Source organism: Acinonyx jubatus, chromosome E4 (genome assembly GCF_027475565.1).
Source record: "Acinonyx jubatus isolate Ajub_Pintada_27869175 chromosome E4, VMU_Ajub_asm_v1.0, whole genome shotgun sequence".
Taxonomy (NCBI): Eukaryota; Metazoa; Chordata; class Mammalia; order Carnivora; family Felidae; genus Acinonyx; species Acinonyx jubatus.
In genome coordinates, this window is record NC_069395.1 from 65,953,210 (window position 1) to 65,975,215 (window position 22,006).

The following is a 22,006-nucleotide window of genomic DNA, read 5'->3' on the forward strand; positions in this document are numbered from 1 at the left end:
TTTCTCTCTTATTTATTCTGCTTCTCCCTTGATCTCTCTGTATATTCCTTTCTCTGTGAAATAAAGCTTAATGGCGAAGGCTCCCCGTGAGCCGAAACAAATGTCTAGCGTCATTGATAAAAAGTTTGGTGCCACTGGGACCATCTAACTCTTCTTCTAATTAAACCGGCTTCTTCTCAACTGCTGGCATTCAAGAGGACCTTAACACAAGAATTTCTTCCACAAGGTCCTCTTGTTTTAACAGCTAACATTTGTTACGTCTTCACTTGCTATTATCTTCCGTTGCAAACGTTCAGCATTTCAGCAGTACCGTGCATGATGTGGGAAATTGTTCTGTTTTCTTTTTGGATGAATCTGGTTCAAAGGCAAAAGAGGCTTCAGGCTCTTTACCACCCCTCGGGCAGCTCCGAGGCCGGATCCCCCCAAAGCTTTGTGGGTCGCTCTGACCTGGGCAGGACCACTGATAAGCCAAGGGGATGCCCGTGACCCATCAGCCAGCCGGCTGGGCCCCTTGTCCCCTGACCAGGCCCACTCCCCAGAAGCCTTGGGTGTTAGGTTTAGGGGCTCGGGGCTCTGCCGGGGTGCGGATCCTTGGAATCAGATTTGCAGTGTTCGAGGGAGGCAGCACTGGACCGACTGCCAGATTCACCACCTACCTCCCCCCTCCCCCCACCAACACTGCCTTCAGTATCAACCTCAGCCTTCAATGTGCAAAAATCCCCACCAAAATCATGTTTATGGAAATTATATCACCATGGCAACTGTAAAGGTCTCACAAGTATTTTTAAAATAGCAAATTAACAAAACCCACTTATAAAAACCTAAAATCTGTTCCTTGATGAGCATTAGCGAACATACAGATGGAACAAACACAAAATGCGTTTCGTGGCCCGAGGGCCCAGACGTCCGTAAAAAAGGGCTCCTGTACTCAGGGGGGGCGGGGGGTTTGAATCTGGGAAAGCAAAGTTTTATTTTCCTAATGAGAGACTGCACTTTGGAGTTATTCTGGAAAATGACACCAAGATCGTCTGGTGCCGAAAAATGCGGGTAAGAGACCTGAACGGCTGAAAAGACTAATTTTTTACTTTCTATTTTCACATCACTGATATTATTACCTTCTCCACTCTGCAAGACAATTCCATTTTTAACTCACAGGCTCTTAGCAATTGCATAAGCTTCTGCCGCTGCGATTTAGCCTGGCTGAATCTCTATTATAAAACCCGCTTCTCAGAAGTCTGCACACAAATCACACAGGAGGGGGAGAAAGCCGGATTCAGAAGTACCCGACTAGAACCTTTCTGCTTTTTCAAAACGTAATTGGCATGGCTATCGCAGGGGATCCTTTCAAGCAGACGACGCACCGCTTTGGGGCGTCTTTTGTGAAGACTTAAAACATAATAAGCGTGTTTTGATGACTCTTCTCCTAACAAGGAATCGCCGGGGGCTTTAGACAACTCAAACAGCGGAGGCTCTCGCTGTGCGTGGAGGAAGAAAAATCAAGCCACGCGATGACGATTTCGCGGTGTTCCTGGCCCCGGGCTCCGAAGGGGGCGGGTTGGGGACAGAAGGGAAGAGGGGGGCGAGAGAGCAAAATGCTGGGTCTTTGGGAGTGGACAGTGCCCCGGACGGAGGAGGCGACTGGCTTTTAATGGCTCGTGGTTATCTCAGGGAGCCAAAGAGGAGTAGCTGTGCCAGGCACGAACAGGGGCCAGACGGTGGCTCTTCCAAAGTGATGACAAAGCCGGACAAGTGTCCCTGAGGATTGCCGATGGACGGGGAGTTGGCGAAAGGCGGACGTCTGTGGGCTGTGGGGAAGGGGAGAGGCGGAGCGGGTGGTGGCCCAGAGGCAAAGGCAGGAGGAGGGGAGGGTGCTCCCAGCACGGTGGAGCCTCCAGAGCCCAGCTTTCCTGGGAGGAGAGGTCGGCCCCGAGCTCCATGAGCCAAGCACCAGGCCCAGAGCCGCCCCGGGGAGCCCAGCCGAGGCTGGCGGCAAAGCAAGAAGGCAAAAACCGTGGAGGAAACCCAGAAGGGGACCCCCGACGTGCAAGCCGGGGAGTCACGCTGCCCTGCCCACCCCCCCCCCCCCCCGCCCCGGCCCACTTGGGAGCATGGCATCTCACGAGCACGGGAGCCGTTTGGCAGCCGGACGCCCATGACCGTCCGCGGGCAGGAGGCTCCGGCTCGGGGTACTGGCTGTTCCAGAACTTCCACGAGGAAGACCGTGTTAGAACCGGCTTCTGCAGGACCACGGGGGAAGTGGGGGGGCGGTGGTGGGGCCAAGCTGGCGGGCCAGGATCCCCCTGCCCGGTGAAGGGGAACGCGCTGGAAACAGCCATCTCTGCACCAGAGGGTCCCAGCAGGAAACGGGCTGGGGCTGGGGTGGCAGAAGGGGGCTGCGGGGCAGAAGCCACGGCCACAGGAGGAGCTGACAGCCAGCCTCCGTCCCTCTCTTCCGTCCCCTGCCAGTGCCTCCCAGTGCCCAACACCCCTGGTGAGGCAGGCCAGCGTCCCAGGGCCCAGAGCAAGTCAGAGAAGGGATGGGGCGCCAGGGAGACAGGCGGTGGAGGCCTCCCCTCCTGCCCCCACCTCCGCAAGGGCAGGGCTCACCCCTTCGGGAAACAAAAGCACAAAACCAACCCGGGCCAGCAGGACAGGCAGCCGGTGTGGGGCCCCCATTCGCCTCCTGACAAAGGTACAGGCTGCCGCGGTCCAGCTCGGAGATCTTCGACCGTCTCAGCATAAACACAGAGGCGGGACTGCTCGCCACCCCGGCTGTGGACAGGCACACGGTGGGGCCCAGACAGGGGCGGTGAGCACCATTCGGGGCCCGGGGCCCTCACGGCGGAGCTGGAAGGAGAGGCTGGGAGGCGGGCTCTCGTGATAAATGGAAGCGGCGTGGCAGGTAGACCAGAGAGCCCAAGACAACGGCTACTCTGTTTTAAGGGATGTTCTGCCCGTTGGTCCGCCTCCCACCCCCGGTCAGCGTTCGCGATCTTCAGACTTGTGTTAACAGTCACGTGCTCTTCCCCTCCCGGGCGGTGACGGTGACGGTGCCGGTCCCCCCCAGCGGCCGGGAGCCCCAAACGGAACACGAAATGACAGGATGCAGACAGCACTGAGGAGACCCGGCTGCCTTTCCCCTGGTCTCTCCGAGCATCCCCGAGTCCCTGCGTCCTGACACAGGGGAGAGCTGGCCCTGGGTCCTCCACACGGGGAGATCCAGAACATCCCGTGGTGGGAGCTGCGTTGCGCTGAGGTGAGAGCTGGCGGGGAAAATAAAGCGCACGGCGGAGGGTCGTCCAAGAGCGGGCCCAAGCGATGAGCCCCTGTGGCTTCTCCCCGCTTTCGTTAAAATCATTTGCGAAGCACCGAGGCCCCGCTCCTCGACGTGCGTCAGACTCAGCGTCAAGCCACGGACGCTGAAGCCCAAGACCAACCGAACCTTCCGACCTCAGAACCCCAGCTCTCTGGGCCAAAGGCGGTTACGTTTCCATCCGCTTCCGAGCCAGGCCACAGAGTGATTCCTGGAAAGATTCCATTTGTACGTTCAACCCCAGGGCCTCCCCCCCCCGCCGGAGCAGCCAAAGCCGAGGGGAAGTTCTGTGCTTGGCGTGACGACGTGATGCACTCACTGGCCATTGGCTGGAGGTTGGTTTCTCTGAGGTCCACGGAGGATTCTCTGACTCCACACGGAGATGCCAAACAGGAATAAACAAGAAAAGACCTCTCCAAAATAGATCTGGAGCCCTGGGATCCACTCCAGCTCTGGCTGGGGCGTTCAGATTCTTGGTGCGCCTCAAAGGCAGGCTGCACACACAGTGGGTTTAGTCCCAGCCGGCCACTGCAGAGGAAGCTGCCTATGTTGCCCGGCCACCTGGGAAACTCATTTCTGTGACGCTCAAGCCTGCGCGGATCACACATGCCCACAGGACTGCGCCAAACTTGCGTGTGACCTCGGGGGTTTCAACAGGGGGAGTTCCTGGGAAAATCTCTTAAGGGCATCTGGGCCCTACAGGCCAATGCCACCTGCACCACGACTCCCCTCCTGTGGCCCCAGACGGCCCCCGAGTTGGTCAGAACTGGTAATAGACCTTAGGGGAGAAGAAAGAGCCTACTCAGAGTACCCTACTTTGCATTTAGTTGAACCCTAGGAGTATATTTGATTTTTAACCACATATTTTTTTAATTCTTCTTTTAATGTTTATTTCTTTTTAAGAGAGAGAGAGAGACCAGGAGAGGGGCAGAGAGAGAAGGAGACAGAATCCGAAGCAGGCTCCAGGTTCTGAGCTGTCAGCACAGAGCCCGACGCGGGGCTCGAACCCACAAACCGTGAGATCGTGACCTGAGCCGAAGTTGGACACTTAACTGACTGAGCCACTCAAGCGCCCCTTTACCCATATTTTTTAACTTTTAAAATACTCCCAAACTTGCAGAGAAGTTTCAAGAACAATCCAGGGCACTCCCATCTATGCTCTACCCAGATCACCGATTCTTGCTACTTTGCTACATTTATTTAGCGACTTTCTTTCGCTCTGTGTTAGGATTCCTTTTTCCCGACCCATTTGTGAACAGGCTGCATACGTCACGGCTCTCGAGTCCCTTAATCGTGCGTCTAACAACAAAGCTGTGTTCTTACACAGTTGCCGATTTGAGGAAACGCGGCAACAGATACGGTGACGTATCTAACTGAGAGCCCGATATTCCGGCTTTGCCACTTTGCTTCGATAATGTCCATTTTGGTACTTGTTTTCCCTGCAGTACAGGATCCGATCCAAGATTATGCTCTGCACCCGGCTGTCGTGTTTCTTCAGTCTTCTTTAATCTTTCACGACACTGATATTTTGGAAGAACGCTGCCCAGCTATGTTGCAGAATGCCCCTCACTTTGGGCTTCCTGGTGTTTCTTCAGAGTAGGTTCAGATCACGCACCCCCAACGCGACACAAGTGTTGCTATGACCCCCCCCCCCAGGAGATCCCACCAAGAGGCCCGCCATATCTTTGCGTCCCGCCTTGGCGATGTAAATTCTTAACAGCTGAACTGAGAGGTAATTCATGTACTGTCACATTCACCCATTTAATAATTGAGGGGCTTCTGGTATATTCAGAGTCGTGCAAAGCAGCACATCCAATTTGAGGACGTCTCTGCCACCCGGGAAGAACCCCCGTATGTATCCGCAGGTCTCCCCGTGTTCTCCGAGCCATGCCACTCGGCCACACTGTCTTCCACCTCTGTGCACCTGCCCCTTCCAGACAGTCCATAGAAACGCGCCCGTACAGTGTGTGGCCATAACTCTTTCAAGGTCTAGGCGATATTACTCGGTTCACCCGGCGAGATGCCGTATGACTTTTCCCTTTGCAGGTTTTTTTTTTAAGTTTCTTTATTTTGAGAGACAGAGAGACAGAGAGTGAGAGCAGGTGAGGGATGGGGGCGGGGGGAGAAAAATCCCAAACAGACTCCACCCTGTCAGCGCAGTCTGATGTGGGGCTCGAACTCATGAGCCACGAGATCACAACTGGAGTCGAAGTCAAGAGTCAGACGCTTAACCGACTGAGCCCCCCAGGCGCCCACCCCCCCCCCCGCAAGTCATAAGCATTCTGTGGAGACATTTTGAGGTCACGCAAACATCCTGCTCTCCGTCAAAACTCCCCCCTAGATGTAATGTGATGGCTACTGCCCAAGCCAATCTTGATTAAAAACGGTTTACTAAGACCAATCACCTCCCGTCGGCCTCCTCCACTTATCAGCCATTAGCTACTTAACTCAAACGGACGGATGGAGGCCCGGTTCTTCTCAGTAACCTCGTGACTGTCCCCAGCGAAGCTCCTGCAGAGCAGGCCCTCTGCCCCAGCAAAGGGACAGCCAACATCCCTCCCCGGAGTGGCCGGGACACCAAGGACCCCTCAGAGGCGCACATGCTCCAGTACAGCATGCCCTCCACTCTGCCTGCAGCCGGAGAACGTGGTCCCCCTACCTCCGGCTGAGCTGGGAAGGCAGGGGGGGGACACGAAAGCCTGTGTCCCTCGGGTTGGGGTTCAGCAGGTGAAAGGAACAAGGCGCCCTTCACCCTACTTTGCCACGGGAAATCAACGTGCGTTTCGTTCCACCTGCCCGGACCCGCGGTGGGAGGCCCCACCAGCAGGTGACAGACACTTAGCCCGCACCGCCACAGGAAGGACGCTGTAGATTTAAACAGAAAAAGCAGGATTTCGGGGGAGCAAGAGGAACACGGAGGCGGCCGGACGGTGCCGGAAGGAGGAGCACCCACACGGAAGTGGTCAGGAGGCCACGTGAGATGGGCCTAGACGGCTGGGCATCCCCCCTGTGACGGCGGGGGCAGATGTGCGACAGGGGCCAGGGCCCAGGTGGCACCCTGGGAAACCAAGCGGCCCCGCTGGACTAAACAAACCACTGAAGCAGCGTGGGTAACAGTTCACGGGTCCCGCGGGCCCAGCGTGGCGTCCGAACTGAGCCCATGCATGGACGGTGGGGAGCTGCCGAGGGCTTTGGAGCAGAAGAGGAAGTGGTCAGAGCGGGGACAGGGGCACAGATGTGATCTGGGGACACAGAAGCCCCGTTGGCACAGCAACGTCACCGCCCGGCCGCACCACTCGGTGACCCAGGAGGGGCCGCGGCCACGCAGCCCGGCCCACGGGGGACGCTTCCCACACGCCAGCGTGGCCAGAGCCGGCCTGTCCCACAGAGCAGAGCTCTCTCCACCCCAGAAAGGTCCCAGGGTTCAGCTTCCGCACTGGTGCTGGGCTGTCGTGTCTTCCCTGGGGGGGCGGGGGGGTTGGCCTTCTGGGCCGGATGCGTCTTGTCACCATCCGCCACAGTGACCCGGGCCCGGCCTGCCCGGACGCGCATGCCTGCGCCAGCTGACCCCGAGGCAGCCACGCCGAGAAGCTTCCTCGGAGGCACCTGTGTTGGCACGCTCCCGTCGCATCGCGCTTCGGAGGTTCTGAGAGAACACGGTCAAATAGCGAGACCGGAAGACAGGACAGGGGAAGGCACAGAAGATTATGGATTTGTTAACGAACAACAAACGTGGAATCACACACTTTGAAAGGTGCACGCAGTACGTACAGGTGGACCTCGGGGGCACTGCGGGTCTGGGTCCAGAACGCTGCAGCAAAGCGACGGTTACAATACAACAAGTCAAGGGGGCGCCTGCACGGCTCAGTCGGTTCAGCGTCTGACTTCGGCTCAGGTCACCATCTCACCGTCTGCGAGTTCAAGCCCCGCGTCGGGCTCTGTGCTGGCGGCTAGGAGCCTGGGGCCGGCTTCGGATTCTGCGTCTCCCTCTCTCTGACCCTCCCCTGTTCATGCTCTGTCTCTCCCTGTCTCAAAAATAAATAAAACGTTAAAAAAAAATTAAAAAAAATAAATTAAAAAAAATAATAAAAAACAAACCAGACAGGAGCGCCTGGGTGGCTCAGTCGGGTAAGCATCCGACTTCGGCTCAGGTCATGATCTCACGGTTTGTGGGTTCGAGCCCCGCGTCGGGCTCTGTGCTGACGGCTCGGAGCCTGGGGCCGGCTTCAGATTCTGCGTCTCCTTTTCTCTGCCCCACTCACGCTCTGTCTCTCCCCAAAATAAATAAACATTAAATTTTTTTTTAAAAAAACAAGTCAAGCGAACACCAGCCATCTGCGCGTCAGAATCAGAAACGCCGACCACAGACCACTATAGCAACTGTAATAACGAGAAAGTCAGAAATATCGCGAGAGTTAGCCGAACGTGACACGGAGACAGGAAGTGAGCAGATGCACTGGGAAAACGGCCCCCAGAGACTTGCTGCCACGAACCTTCCATCCGTGGGAGATCACTATCCGCAATGTGCACGAAAGGCCTGCGAGTTCACCTCCACGAGGCCTTCTGGAGGGGCGCAGAGGCTGGCAGTGACGAGGAGGCCCTGGCGGCGGGTCACATGCCGTCCCCCGCAGCCCTCGGTACATCTCTGCAGGGCCCGTGCGCACACTCGATTTGACAAGTGGCAATCGGGCGCCCACTACGAGCGGCACCAAGGCGGCGGGAGGGTCGCTCCGGAGTTGGCGGGAACAGACCCAGGGCAGGCCCCCCGGGCAGAGGCGGCCCCTCTCGGGTAAAGTTCCCGGCCCTGGGAAGGCCGGACCATTTCCTTTGTCCAGGTTCTAGGACAAGCTGTTCTCCACAGACACTGGATTATTCTTGGCATCGAAGTCAAGCTTCTCTGTCAACGGCCAAAGCCCACGGGGTGCTCGGCTCCATGGGAGAACCCCGGCCGTGCCCAACCCCACATTCTGGGCTCCGGGACGGCCCTGGCCTCAACGTCAGCTTACTGCATGCAGGAGAGCAACCTCTCCAATGGATTTAAGGCCTTTTCTAAAGGAAATGCAGAACAGGCCCCTGTGTTTTGCCATTTGAATAAGGAAACGTTGACCCCACGCCGTCGCCTCGGCGTCCCCTCGAAAGGTCGTCCCTGGTGCGCACGGCTCAGCCTGGGGCACAGAGACCCAGCACTCAGTTCTCGCGGGGAAGTTCCCACGCTGGAGACGCACCTGCCCAACGTACGGCCAAGGCCACCCCCACCTTGCCCAGGTGACGGGGCTTCACGGGGCACCACACAGGCCTAGGAACCGCCTCTGTCTACGGTAAAATAACTCGAGGTAAAGGCTGGGGTGGGATTCGTGTGTGCACATGCATATGTGTCCCCCCCCCCCCCCACACACACATTACCAGTCGGATGCTCCCATGGCCTCTTAGAAAACTGTAAAGTCAGCCTCAGGCCCTGGGAATGGAGTGTGCACCATCAACACCCTCCACCCCAGAGACCTCACTCACCCCCAGCGCGTGGGGCCTGAATGCTCAGCAGGAAGTGCTCCTGGTGTCCTGCCCCCCGAGCCCGGAGCCTCTGCCAGAATGGCCCCAGAGATCACCTTGAGAACCCAAGAAATTTTCCGATGTCAACTCATAACAAAAAAAAGACAATGACCTTGTGAGGCGGCTGGGCGGGAATTCTGTCCATTTCACAGGTGGAGACACAGAGGCTCCGGGTCTCACGCTCTTGAGATCCGGAACGACCTCCGAGGCCTCCTGACGTCCGTGACACTTGCGGCTTCGGGACTCTGACGCACAACCGGAAATGTCACTTCATTCCGTGCCCCCCTCCCTTCCGGGTCATTGTTTGTTTGTTTGTTTGTTTTTTAATATTTATTTTTGAGAGGGAGACAGAACATGAGCAGGGGAGGGGCAGAGAGAGAGGGAGATACAGAATCCCAAGCGGGCTCCAGGCTCTGAGATGTCAGCACAGAGCCCGACACGGGGCTCAAACCCTCCAGCCGCGAGATCATGACCTGAGCCGAAGTTGGACGCTTAACTGACCGAACCACCCAGATGCCCCCCTGCCCCGGGTCATTCTGTTTAGCCCATGGCTCGTTTTCCCTGAGGCCAGTTTTGCCGACACGCATTCCCTCACCTCTGTGCACCGCATTAGTTGGGCCCAGAACATTCTTCCATTAACACACACGCCCGTTGCTCCGGCCCCCCTTCCCGACAGCCAGCCAGCTCCTAGAGGGCGGAGCCTTGTCTTCTCTGACTCCGTACCTCAGCTCGAGTACAGACCTGGAACACAGTAGGGGCATACTGCATGCCCGGCAAGTGACATGCTGCTGGGGGCACCCGGAAGTCACTGTCCCCTGCTCAGCACTCGGGCCACGCTTCTTTGAAACACAAACTTCTTCCGTATCCCCTGCTGACCAACCACTTCCAACAGCTCGGGCCCTCAAAACATCTCAGAAGAAATGGGGAGGCCAGCTGCGTTACTGAACTGGACCCAGTCACCCCTGACCCAACCCATAATGGGACACATCCCACAGGAGAGTTACTGAGCGCGTCACGCAGCTCGCGAGAGTGACGGGGAGCCTCTGACCCCCTGGCCACACCTGACACGGTGGCAGGTGAACACCGGAGTTCAACGATCCTGCAGCGTATACCTAGACAGAAAGAGTCACCACGTGGGGTGTAGACATGGAGGCCCGAGCATCTTAGAAGATGCCTGTTGGCATCGTCCAAACTCTGCCACATTCGCATCGGAGCATCGTAACCCGATGAGAAGGATGTTTGCTCAAGACGATGTTTATTCAGCTCCTCCAGTTAGAAAAGTAATACACAGGGGCGCCTGGGTGGCTCAGTCGGTTAAGTGACCGACTTTGGCTCAGGTCATGATCTCACAGTCCGTGAGTTCGAGCCCCGCGTTGGGCTCTGTGCTGACAGCTCAGAGCCTGGAGCCTGCTTCAGATTCTGGGTCTCCCTCTCTCTCCCTGCCCGAACCCTGCCTGTGCTCTGTCTCTCTCAAAAATGAATAAACCTTAAAAAAAAAAAAAAAACATTTTATGTTCATTTTAGAAAATTTGGAAAATACAGAAGAGTATAAGGAAGAAAAATAATCCCCCAGGCTCTCGCCACCTGTTACCATCTCAATGTGCCATCTTCTGGTTCTTTCTGCCCATCTGTCTATTTACCTAGCTACGTTCCACCTTGCGTCGTCTGGATTTTAAGAGTCTGTCGATCATAAGACACGCTGCTAATCTGGCAACTTTTTAGGAAAGAAAGGAAAAAGATCATGTCTCTTGGTATCAGTCTCCCGTTTAGAAACATCCCAAATGTGGGGAAAGGAGGTACCTTGGAATCAAGCAAACAACAAAGATTTGAGATCCTACTGATGGCACAATTTCAACCTACTTTTTCCCCCTTCTGCCACATCATCAGAAACTTTGTAAACACTATTTTCATAGGTATATAATATTCTACCATAAAGACAGCCGCGATTTATTTAACCTTTCTTCCATTGTTGTCACCTGGGTTTATTTATAACACCATTTCTTAAATTTTTTTAATGTTTTATTTTTGAGAGAGAGAGAGAGGGAGCGCAAGCAGGGGAGGGGCAGAGAGAGAGGGAGACACAGAATCCGAAGCAGGCTCCAGGCTCCGAACTGTCAGCACCGAGCCTGATGCGGGGCTCAAACTAAAGGACCACGAGATCACGACCTGAGCCGAAGTCGGAGGCTCAACGCACTAGGCCACCCAGGCGCCCCAACACCATTTTTTAAAGTAATCTCTGTGCCCAACGTGCAGCTCGAACTCACAATCCCAAGATCAAGTAGTCACACGCTCCACTGACTGAGCCAGCCAGGTGCCGAGTTTGTTTATGATTTTCGAGGCTATAAATAATGCTTCGTGGCACATTTTTATGCATAACTTTTTGTGCCTGTTTTTGGTTGTCTCCTTAGGATGAATTCCTGAAAGCGGAATTACTGAATTAAAGGGCATGAACGCTTTAAGACTCTTAATACGCAAGGGCCAAACTGGCTTCCAGAAAAGATATCCCAATTTACGTTCCTATTGACAGGGTATAAAAGTCCCTTCTCTTTCCATAGCGTTGATTCTTAACCTTAAAAAAAAAAAAAAAAAAAAAAAGCATGTAGGGCATCTGGTGGGGGCTCAGTCGGTTGAGCGTCTGACTCTCGATTTTGGCTCAGGTCATGATCTCATGGTTCGTGGGTTCAAGCCCCACATCGGGCTCTGCACTGACAGCACGGTGCCTGCTTGGGATTTTCTCTCTCTCTCCTCCTTTCTCTGCCCCTCCCCCCCCCCAAAACAAATAAACTTAAAGAAAAAAAGCAAGCAATACAGGTATATAGTTTTTTCAAAAAATCAAATAGGGAAAAAGGGGCTTTCAGGGGAAAGCAATTGTCCCCTACGTCACCTCTCCCTGCTCCGCGTCCAGCTTCCCAAGGGCAATCACTTCTTTTCTTTCGGGAGAGATCACGAGCCAGGGAGGGGCAGAGAGGGGGAGAGACAGAATCCCAAGCAGGCTCCGTGCGGTCAGTGCCAAGCCCAACGCAGGGCTTGATCCCATCAACTGTGAGATCGTGACCTGAGCTGAAATCAAGAGCCGGACGCTTGACCGATGGAGACCCCCTGGGTGCCGCAAAAGGCAATCACTTCTATTTCTGGTTTTAGCATATCCACCCCTCCCCCCAACCTATCATCCATCCAGCTTCTGTCTGTGGGGCCTCTGTCATAAACCAGGCTCTGTTCCAGGGTGCAGGGTTACAGCAATGAACAACGCAGACCAGAACCAAAACCAAACAAACAACAAACCCTGCCCTCCTCCAGGAGACAGACGGTAGGAAAAAATAGTGCTCTTAAGGAAAGCGGAGTAGGGAAAGGTAGGGGTGTGGGGAGGTGGGGAAGAGCTGCAGTCCCAAGTAAGGTCCTCTGGGAAGGTGTGTGGGCTGAACTGCATCCCCTCAAAGTCCCCAAGTTGAAGTCCCCACCCCCAGCACCTCACGCCAGCCTCCGGAACTGTGAGAAAGATAAATTCCTGTCGCTCAAGCCGCCCGGTCTGTGGCGCTGGCCGTGGCCACCCCGCCACACCAATACGCGGCCTCACGGCGTCGGTGACACGGGAGCAGAGATCTCAGGACGCGAATGAGCGAGCCACATAGATCTCTGTGGGACGAGGACGCCAGGCGGAAGGAACAGCAAATGTCAAAGCTCTAGGGTGAGAAGGTGCCTCTGAAATATTCAAGAAACGGCAAAGAGGCCGGTGGGGCTGGAACAGAGTGAGCAAGACGGAGAGGAGGCGATGACCCGCAGGACCATGGGAAACAGATGCGCTGGCCGTGTCTCAGTGGCCCATGAGCCCCGGGGCGGGGCCGCTTCAAACTGCGACGTGTCGTAAGCGAGCGACGCACACCAGGTCTTGAACACTTAGCCCGCAAAACGAAAACACAAAACCTTCCACTGATCATTTTTATTTTTTATTTTTGAGAGAGCGAGCGAGAGAGAGCAGGGGAGGCGCAGAGAAGAGAGGGAGACACAGAATCCGAAGCAGGCTCCGGGCTCCGAGCTGCCGGCACAGAGCCCCACGCGGGGCTCGGACTCACAAACCACGAGATCGTGACCTGAGCCGAAGTCGGTGCTCAACCAACTGAGCCACCCGGGTGCCCCAATAATTTTTATTGATATGCATCGGATGATAAGTAGTTTGGACATATTGAGTTAAATATCTATTAAAGTCCATTCCTCCTGTTCTTTTTTATCTTGTATAACGTAGGTACTTAGAAAATCTTAGGTTATACCTGTGGCCCATGTTCCATCTCTTTGGGAAAGTTCGGGCCCAAGGCCTCGTGGGTTACGACAAAAACTTGGGCTCTTGCCCCGAGCGACACGGAGCGATTGGAGGGTTTCCAGCTCAAAAATGACATGACCTGACTCCATCCGATTTTCAAAGGATCCCTCTGGCGGTCACGGTGAGGGCGGACCACTAGGGACATCAATAGAGGTGAGCAGGTCATTTATGGGGCCACTGAGATCATCCGGGAGAAGACGGGCTTGGGCCAGCGAGACAGAAGCGGCATGGTAGGAAGCGGTCAGATGCCGAAGAGATTCTGAAAGCAGAGCCAGAAGCGTTTCCTGGCAGATTGGGCGTGGGGTGCAAGAAAAAGCAAAGTCAAGGATGAGTCCGGGTTTTTGGCCTGAGCTCCTGGAAGGATGCCATTTGCTGCGAGGGGGGTGGGAAAGAATGGAGAGGCAGGTCCAGGGAGAAACAGCAGGGGTTGGTTTTAGAGAGGTTACGTCTCAATGCCTTTTGGTTTCTGAGTGGAGACGTTAGGAAGTCAGTGGGGTACGAGACCTTGGAATCCGGGGAGAGCTCTGAAACCAAGATCTGGCTTTGGGAGTTGTTATAAGGACGTAATCGAGGGGTGCCTGGGGGGGACTCCGTCGGTTCAGCCCCTGACTCTTGATTTAGGCTCAGGTCGTGATCTCAGGGTTTCAGGAGTTGGAGCCCCGTGTCAGGCTCTGTGCTGACAGCGAGGGGCCTGCTTGGGATTCTCTCTCTCTCCGCCCCTCCCCTGCTTGTGCTCTCTCTGTCTCTCTCAAATACATAAACTTAAAAAAAAATTTTTTTTTAAGGATGCAACTGAAGGCCAGGAAACAGCAGGAACATCAAAGGAGCAAGCGTAGGCGGGAAATAGAACAAGGTCAAAGAGAAGGCGGAGACTGAGAGCCTCAAGTGCCCCGGGGACCCCCAAGTTTGGAGGCTGCCGAGACGACCATGGGAGACGGAGAAGGAGCTGTGAGGTGCAGAGAAAACCAGGACGGGAGGTGTTCCGGGGGAAGATAGTGTTTCAAGGGGGAGGGAGTAGGGACGGTGTCCAACGCTACTGAACGTTCCAGAAGACGGAGACAGAGACCTGACCGCTGGATTTAGCAACCTGGAGGTGCCAGCGATCCCGATAAGCACAATTCAGGTGAGTGATGGAGGCAGAGGCCAGTGGGTTCGAGGGGAGGTGAGAGAAGAGGGGTGGGTGACCGCCAACCCGCATACTTCCTGCGGGAGCCGAGAGAGAGGGCCGTGGCCGTGGCGCGGGGAATGGTGCAGGACCGAGAGAGGCTAGTTTTAAAAGGCGGGGGACGATTTCAGCAGGTACACGCACCACTGGGAATGAGCCAGTCGACACAGAAACCTTGGTGATGTCAGAAAAGGGCGGGAACTCTTCTGGTGTTTTCCTGATCTCCAGAGCATACTGGTATCGTTTGTTCCTAGTTCATCAGCATTGGCCTTTGACTTTCTGCTAGGCTAGGTGGGATTAGCTTACTGACGTCACCCCTCATCTTCCTGCCGTCCCCTCCAAAATTATCCCAGGAGATCACTACTGCCCCACTGTCCCTATAACTCTAGCTCAGTTCATCGACTGATCACCTTGGCAACCTTTATGATCACCTTGGTAACCTTTATTTCTCGGTCTGCCAACTACAGACAGCATCTCGCTTTATAGGAGTAGGGCATTCACACCCTCTACCCTACCCCCCTCGCCAATGCTTAACGACGACAACAAAACCTCAGCGACTCATGCTTCTCATTCACACGACACGGGGTGCCCGGCCTCTGACGTCCTCTTTATTCTGAGAGGCAGACTGCCGAGCAGACCCCACTGGCCATTCTCACGGGAGAAAGAGAAGAACGATGCCAGAAATTCACAACGCCTAAGTGTCTGCTCGGTCACCGCCACTCGCATTCAACTGGCTGAAGCCAGTCACATGGCCAAGCCCGTTATCAGTGGGCAGGGAAGGAAGTATTCCCCTCCCACAGGAAGCATGACAAGCCATATGGCATCAGGTGGGTAAGTGCCATCCTCTTTCAGGGAGGACACTGAAGAATCGGGAACGATAATTTAATCTACCACAATCCACTTGCCAAGTTCTATGAGCTATGGTTTTCATTTTACGTCGCCCGGATGGAACATCTTTACATCTTCCGTTATAGCTGTTATTAAGCAGTCTTCGGGGCTTTGTCTGCGGTTGCGTTGAAGAGTTGAAAACTACCGGGCAGCATATATATTATTATGACTAAGCAAGTGTTCTTTGCTGCAGAGTCAAAGAGGAGCTGAGAGCCCATAGTGTGGGCCACTGTTCCAATGAGCCAGGCCCTACGCACTTAAAAGAGCCTTTCTTATATTTCACCATCTGCTCAGTATCAGGCCACATTTTGATTTGTTTCCTATCTGAGTTATGCCTTTCATGAAAAACGTTTGGTTTTTCTGAAGTCGCTGATTACGTCTCTTTTTTCTATTGTTGGTAGAGGAAACGTGTGCTGCACTGTATCCCCACTCCCCTCCAAATTCTGTCTCACTCCATTTATCGTGTGGAATATTTTTCTTCTTCTTTTTTGAAGCCTGCTGACCTCCTGATCTAACTGGGCAGGCTGCTTCATTTTTGGATCCTGACGCTTTTGCACAGCTTTTTGTCTTTACTGCAGTTACTGATTGCTTTCTGTTTTTTAACAAAGCTTTTATTTCTGGCAGTCCCAACAACACTCTTAACTCTATGGAATGTCCCCTTCTCACATCATCCTCAGAAAACTCTTCCCCTGCGCCTTCATCCTCCCCCTCTAAAGAAGACTGACTGCTCTCAGACCCGCTGAACAATTTTTCCTCCGGTGGATGTTCATGGCTGCCCTGAATTGGATCCATTGTTTCCTGGATCTCATATCTTCTCTCTTGGTTTACTCTCTGGTTTTGCTGAAATACGTACTCAAATAACTTCCTTAAGAAGGCTGAATAGGATGTAAACTTCCTTGGTTCCTGAATCCTCAGGACTGCCACACTTAAATATAAAATAAAGGCATCGGACCGGATGATCTCTAGTCCCTATTCCAGGAGTATGCTTCTAAGTCCATATTCATTCATAAATCGCATAGCATATTCATAGCATAATTAGCATAAATATCAAGGAGAAATTTAAAATGGTTGCTGCTTTCAAGGAACTTACGTTTAGAGTGGCAAAAAGTAAACTCTTAAAACAGTAACAAAAAGCCAACAGTACAAAAGACGCCACAAGAGAGGGCAATATTCGTCATCGGTTTGAGCCTCAGGGCTACGGGGAATTAAGACAGAAGCGGAGCCGGCCTGCGGTGCTCTTATTAGGGAAGCAAGACTTCAGCTGAGTGTCAAAGAGTTAGGCAGGATATTAGAGAGAGATTAAATATTTCTGAATGTCCAACCGCAGATGGATGGCCAACAGGATTCTGACAGAATGGCTAACCGTCAGTAGAGGCTCTCCTCCCCACCACTCCCCTGTAACCAACGTTTTCGTTTCACCAAGTCAATCGAGACAGATAAAATCTTCAAATACTAAAGTGTGATGTTGCCCCTGACCAACAGACAAACCCTCTGTCCATGCTGGGTCCTAACAATGAACTTTCACGACACATATGAATAATTATATAGAAACTTAAAAATGCCCTACTTTTGGGACCGTGAAGTTACCCACGATGGTCTTGATGAGTAGCACTTCACCGAATGGGACAGAGGGACATGGGGGGGGGGGGGCCTGCCGGGAGGCACTCTCTTTACCACCATCCGTTTTTAAATTTCTTTTTAACGTTTATTTATTTTTGAGAGAGAGAAACGGAGTGCGAGCAGGGGAGGGGCAGAGAGAGGGAGACACAGAATCGGAAGCAGGCTCCAGGCTGTAAGCTGTTCAGCCCAGAGCCCGACGACGCGGGGCTCGAACTCACGAACCACGAGATCATGACCTGGGCCGAAGTCGGATACTTAACCGACTGAGCCCCCCGGGCACCCCACCATCACATCCATTTTTAAAATTTGTTTTGTTTTGTTCCCATGAGGAGTCAGAGTGATCACAGATCACTGCTCCTTCCCTTCCTTTCCCCAGGGGAGGAAGCATCCCTCTGACATCCTGACAGCATGGACACTTGCATCGAGAAGGCCCGGGGATTATAAGGACTCGGCGTCTCACGCAGACCCTGCACACTGGGTGAGCCGGAGACACCTGCATTAGAGGAAAAACATGGCCTCATTCAGCCCCCCCACTTGCTCTCTCATTCGATTTGCAAATGAGGAGAGGACTTGTGGAGAAGGGCATTTCCAGAAAAAAAGAAAAGATCTTTGGGCCAACGGTCTGACCGGTTTCCAAAGAGTCCCGGGTAAAATGAGGACCCCAAATGCTTGGGGCCGTGGGGTTGATTTCCTCGGCAGGGTCTAACCAACTACTGCGCCCCTGGGAGCCTTTCTCTGAACCCCACTTCCACACAGGAAGAATTAACTAACTGCGCGCAAACGCTCTGTTCTTGCTGCCAAGACGGCATTCACCAAATTCAAAGTTTGCATCAATCTTCCCCAACAGTCTATGACGCCTCGGCCGACGTATTCATCGTCAGGCCCGGTGGCTGGCTTGTGGTGGTCGCTCTGCGTTTGTGGAATGAATGACAGCGCGTGGACTGAAACAGGCTGCGTGTCACAAAAGGGCAAGGCCAGACATAAATATTCAGTTAATATTCACAAATATTCAGATAAGCCAGAAGGACCTGGAGAAGAGGGTCTCGGCCAAGGAGAGGATTTCCAGGCGCTGGGACCACCGACACCAGTCATGGAGGACAGAACAAAACCACCTGTAAGTTTCACCGGGACTGCTCTGCTATCGGGGCTCCCCTGCGGGTCGAGGGGAGCAGAGAGAGCCACAGGACTCAAAGGCCCCAAAGAGCACCCCCACACATCCAGAGGTGGGGGCAGGGCTCGGCTCTGCAGAAAGGCCAAGGGCGAGAGGAACCCACCACCCCCGGAGCACCGCCCCATGCGCCCCACCCCGGAGCTTTCTATCATTTAATTCGATCCTCTCAAGGACCCAGAGTGACAGGCATCGCCGACTAACAGAGGAGAAACACCACCCGGGATCAGGAACCCCTCCCACGGCACAGAGAAGGGCGGGGGCTGTGCGCCCAGTGAACTATACAAGGCAACCCAAACGAAACGGAAAAAAAAAAAAAAAATGCCCGGATTCAGTCGCTGAAAATTCAGACATCTGCACCCCCTCGGCTCACCGGTTTTAGCCCTTTGGCGGTTTGCTTATTTTTCTCTTTATTCTCTCCTGCCTTCCCAGGAAGGTTCCTTACAAAAATCCCCTGGGATTCAGATCTAACAAAGGGAAGCGTGAAGAGCTGGAACCCGGCGGGCAGGAGAGCAGGGGCCCAGGAGGAGCGGCAGGCAGGACCGGGTAGGCAAGGTACCTGGGGAGATGAGACCCGGGGAGGCCTGCAGGTGCCCCGCCTGGAGGTGATCCCCTCAGCCGGCCCCAGCCTGGTACAGCATCTCCTACCCGGCCACATACATCTGTTTCCTCAAAGGACCATATCGGGTGATACTGACTTCCCCACATGGAAAAAGTGAAGACACACGATCTTCACATCCTGGAGAGATGGCTGGGCGGTGCTCTGTACTCCAGCAGGTGGGAATCTCCGACGCAATTCACATCGGCCAGCCTTCCTCCCCGAGTCTACACTTGCAGAGAGCCGGCCTGATGACCCTCACTCCACCCGGGGGCAGGGCGGTGCAGGCTGCTGGAGGTGCCGCGGAGGGGACCCCTAACTGCCTGTTCAGACAGCTCCACGACCCTGGCCGGGCGGCCGCCCAGCGCAGAAGCACCAGTAGGCGCGAAAAGGAATGTGAATCCGACCCGAGTGGGTGGGTGGGTGGCTGGGTGTGACCTTCGCCATCACGGCCACGGCCGGAGGCCGGGCTGAGCGCGCTGAGCCCGAGGCCGTGAGAAAGGCCAAAGTAAAACAGAAAAGCACTTCCAGCTGACCTCTTTGGGAACTTGGAGCCTTATACGCTGGCAGCCGGCTCGCTCCTGGGGAGGGCTCAGAGGCGCCTGTCGCTCCAGTCCCGCACGCATGTGGGGGATGGGAGGGGGTCCCGGGCAGGCAAGCTGGGGGTTGGGGGAGGGCAGATTGGGGTGGGGTAAGAAGACGCAGGGTGGGGAAACTTCTCATTCCCTCCCGCTACGCACCCTTCGGCACCCCTACCTCTAGGAAGGGACTTTGTTTTAAAATTTGGGACACTGGGAACCTCAGGGCCCCCGCGGGCAGCCAGGGTACGACACAGAATTGCCCCGGCGCGCTCCCCACTCCGTCAGGAACAGAAGGGCTGGGAAGGAGCCACGGGGTCCCCTCCGGCCGGCCGGGAGCGCTGGAACTAGCGAGATGGTCCCCCCAACCCCCGGGAGCTAACGGGCGCTGGCGGAACCGAGGGCACCCGGGAAGGAGGCGGAGGACGCGCGCCCCCGCACGGTCCGCACCCCGCGAAAGCAGGCGGGCTCGCGGGGTGTCCCTTTTCCCCCGCTCGGCCGCGGTCTGTCGCCGCCGCGCTCCCCCCGCCCCCCACGCCAGGCCCCGCGCCCCTCCAAGGAAGGGGCTCGCGGGAGGGCGCGCGCGGCGGCGAGCAGGGGCAGAGGGTCTCGGGGCATCTGGAGCGGCGCCTCTTCCGAGCCGGGGGAGCCTTTCCGCGCCGCCGCCCGCCGGCTCCCGCTCTCCCGGACAAGTTCGGGCTCTCGGGGCCGGACCCCCGGCGCTCACAGGTGGGGGGAGGCGCAGGGCGGGTTGGGGGGGGTGCCGCGCGGCGTCTCCCCCGGGGCGCACCCCACGCGCCGCGGCCACCTGCCAGGGGGCGCCGGGAGCGCGGGGGCCGGCGCGCGGGGGCGCCCCCCGGGGGCGCCAGGGCCGCGGCCGTCGCGTCTTACCCAGTCCCGGCACGAAGGTGTTGAGGAAGAGGCAGATGACGGCCACGGGGAAGGGCATGTAGGGGATGGCGGCGCGCAGGGGGCCCTTCTTCTCGCGGACCTGCACCACCACCCCGCTGGACGCGGACGCCGCGCGGGGGTCCGCCGCCGCCGCCGCCGTCTCGGCGTCTTTGTGCGAGGGCTCCATGGCGGGGCGCGCCCAGGGGCGGGTGGCGGCGGCTCCGGGCCCCGGGCTCCGCGCCGAGCTCAGGCGGCCAGCGTGCTCCCGCGCCGCGCGGCTCGCCCAGAAGCCCGCACTCCCGCGTCCCCACGCGGCCGGCGCTGCGCCGCGCCCACACCCCGGCGCGGGGCGGAGGGGGCGGTGCCACACGCGGCGGCCGCGCTCCGACGCCCCTCCCTCTCCCCCTCCCCCGCGGAGAAATGCCACTTACGGGTGGGGGCGGAGGGAGCCGCTGGTCCGCCCCCCCCCGGGAGGGATGGACACCCCGGCGCCCCCCCCCCCTCGACAGCCGAGCCGGCGCGAGCCTCGGCCCCGGGACAACGCCAAGGGGGCCGGTGTGCTCGGCGGGCCCTGCCACGAAATCCGGGAGTTGGGTCCTTTAATCTGGAGGATGCACACGACGCGGCACAGGTGGGGGGCCGGGGACGCACGGCGCCTGGTGCCTAGTAGGCCAACAACTCCTTCCGATTCTCCTGGATTTGGTTCCGGTCGGTAATAGGGCTGCAGGCAGGAGACAGCTTTTCAAACAGGTTCAAGACCGCTTAAGATGGGACCCTCCCCTGCACGCACGTGCGCACGCCCTCGCACTCAGATGCGGAAGGCCTGCACCTGCCGCCGGGAAGCGGGGATGTTAGGATCCAACCCCTGGACCGTCGTCCGGGAGGAAGACTTGGCCTTGTGCGCGTTCGACGTGGTGGTTAAAAAGCCAGCGAGGGCACAGCGCCGTCTGGTGTTGACAGCGCGGCAGTTGGTGGAAGCTAGGAGAAGGTTCGGCCTCAGGGTCCAAGCCGCGGCATGAGGCCCCCTACGGAGTTAGGGGGGTTTGGTTTGTTTTTGGTTTTTATTTTTTTTGGAAAAATGCCGTCCTCACCTCCACACCTGGAAAAAATGAACGGACAAAAGCATCCGCCTCTTTTTCAATGCGGCGAACTGTCCGAATAATCGGGAAAAGGCAAGTTCTCCGTCTTCAGGAATAATAGTTATTTGCATGACCCTAAAACAGCCCAGGGGTCAGAGGGAGGATGCTATAAGACCATAGGGTATTTTATGCGGATCTTCATAAAATTAAAGGCAGATGCTCAGCAGGGGGGTAGTGGTGATACCGTGGACACAGACACGTGCACACTCGTGCGCGCGCACACACACACACACACACACACACACACACAGTAACTAGCTCGGACCTGGCAGTCAGAGTGAACAAGACTGAGCGTTTCAGTCTCTTCTTAGCCGCTAATTACCTGCGTGGCTGAGAAGAACTCACATGAGCCTTTTCTGGGCTTGAGTTAGTGCGATTGTAACATCAAAGCCGGGTTGGACACACGTTTGTTGGAGGTCTCAGAAGACTCAGGTTCTGGGGAGAGAAGAAGGAGTAAAGCCTAGGCTCTCGCATCATGGGTCTGATAGATAAACTGAGTCAGGGTGATAGAGTCAGACAGTGACAGAAGCCAGGGCTGAGGGTGCTGAGCAAACGTGGGCCTGTCCCGGAAGCTGCTACCGGCCAGAGCCAGCAATGGCTTTAGCCAGCTGCTTTCAGGAGATGTGTCATGTTTTTTATTCTTTTTTTAATGTTTATTTATTTGTGAGAGAATGCAAGCAGGGGAGGGGCAGAGAGAGGGGGACGGAACATCCGAAGCAGGCTCCACACTGACGGTAGTGAGCCCAATACGGGGCTCGAACTCATGAACCACGAGACCGTGACC

General features: G+C 55.9%; 1 protein-coding gene across 2 annotated transcripts in view; it reads right to left on the reverse strand.

Moving 5' to 3' along the window:
• STUM (stum, mechanosensory transduction mediator homolog) overlaps positions 1–20,416 on the reverse strand; it is a 57,464-nt gene extending 37,048 nt beyond the window's left edge. The window contains exon 1 of one of the 2 annotated variants that reach the window (XM_027046118.2): positions 20,084–20,416. In XM_027046118.2, the coding sequence (XP_026901919.1) occupies positions 20,084–20,270 (187 nt within the window). In that variant the 5' untranslated portion in view covers positions 20,271–20,416. Of the gene's footprint in view, positions 1–19,150; positions 19,352–20,083 lie in introns of those variants that run through there. The other variant, XM_053208923.1, reaches the window with a different exon arrangement.
• Positions 20,417–22,006: the final 1,590 nt, after the last annotated feature.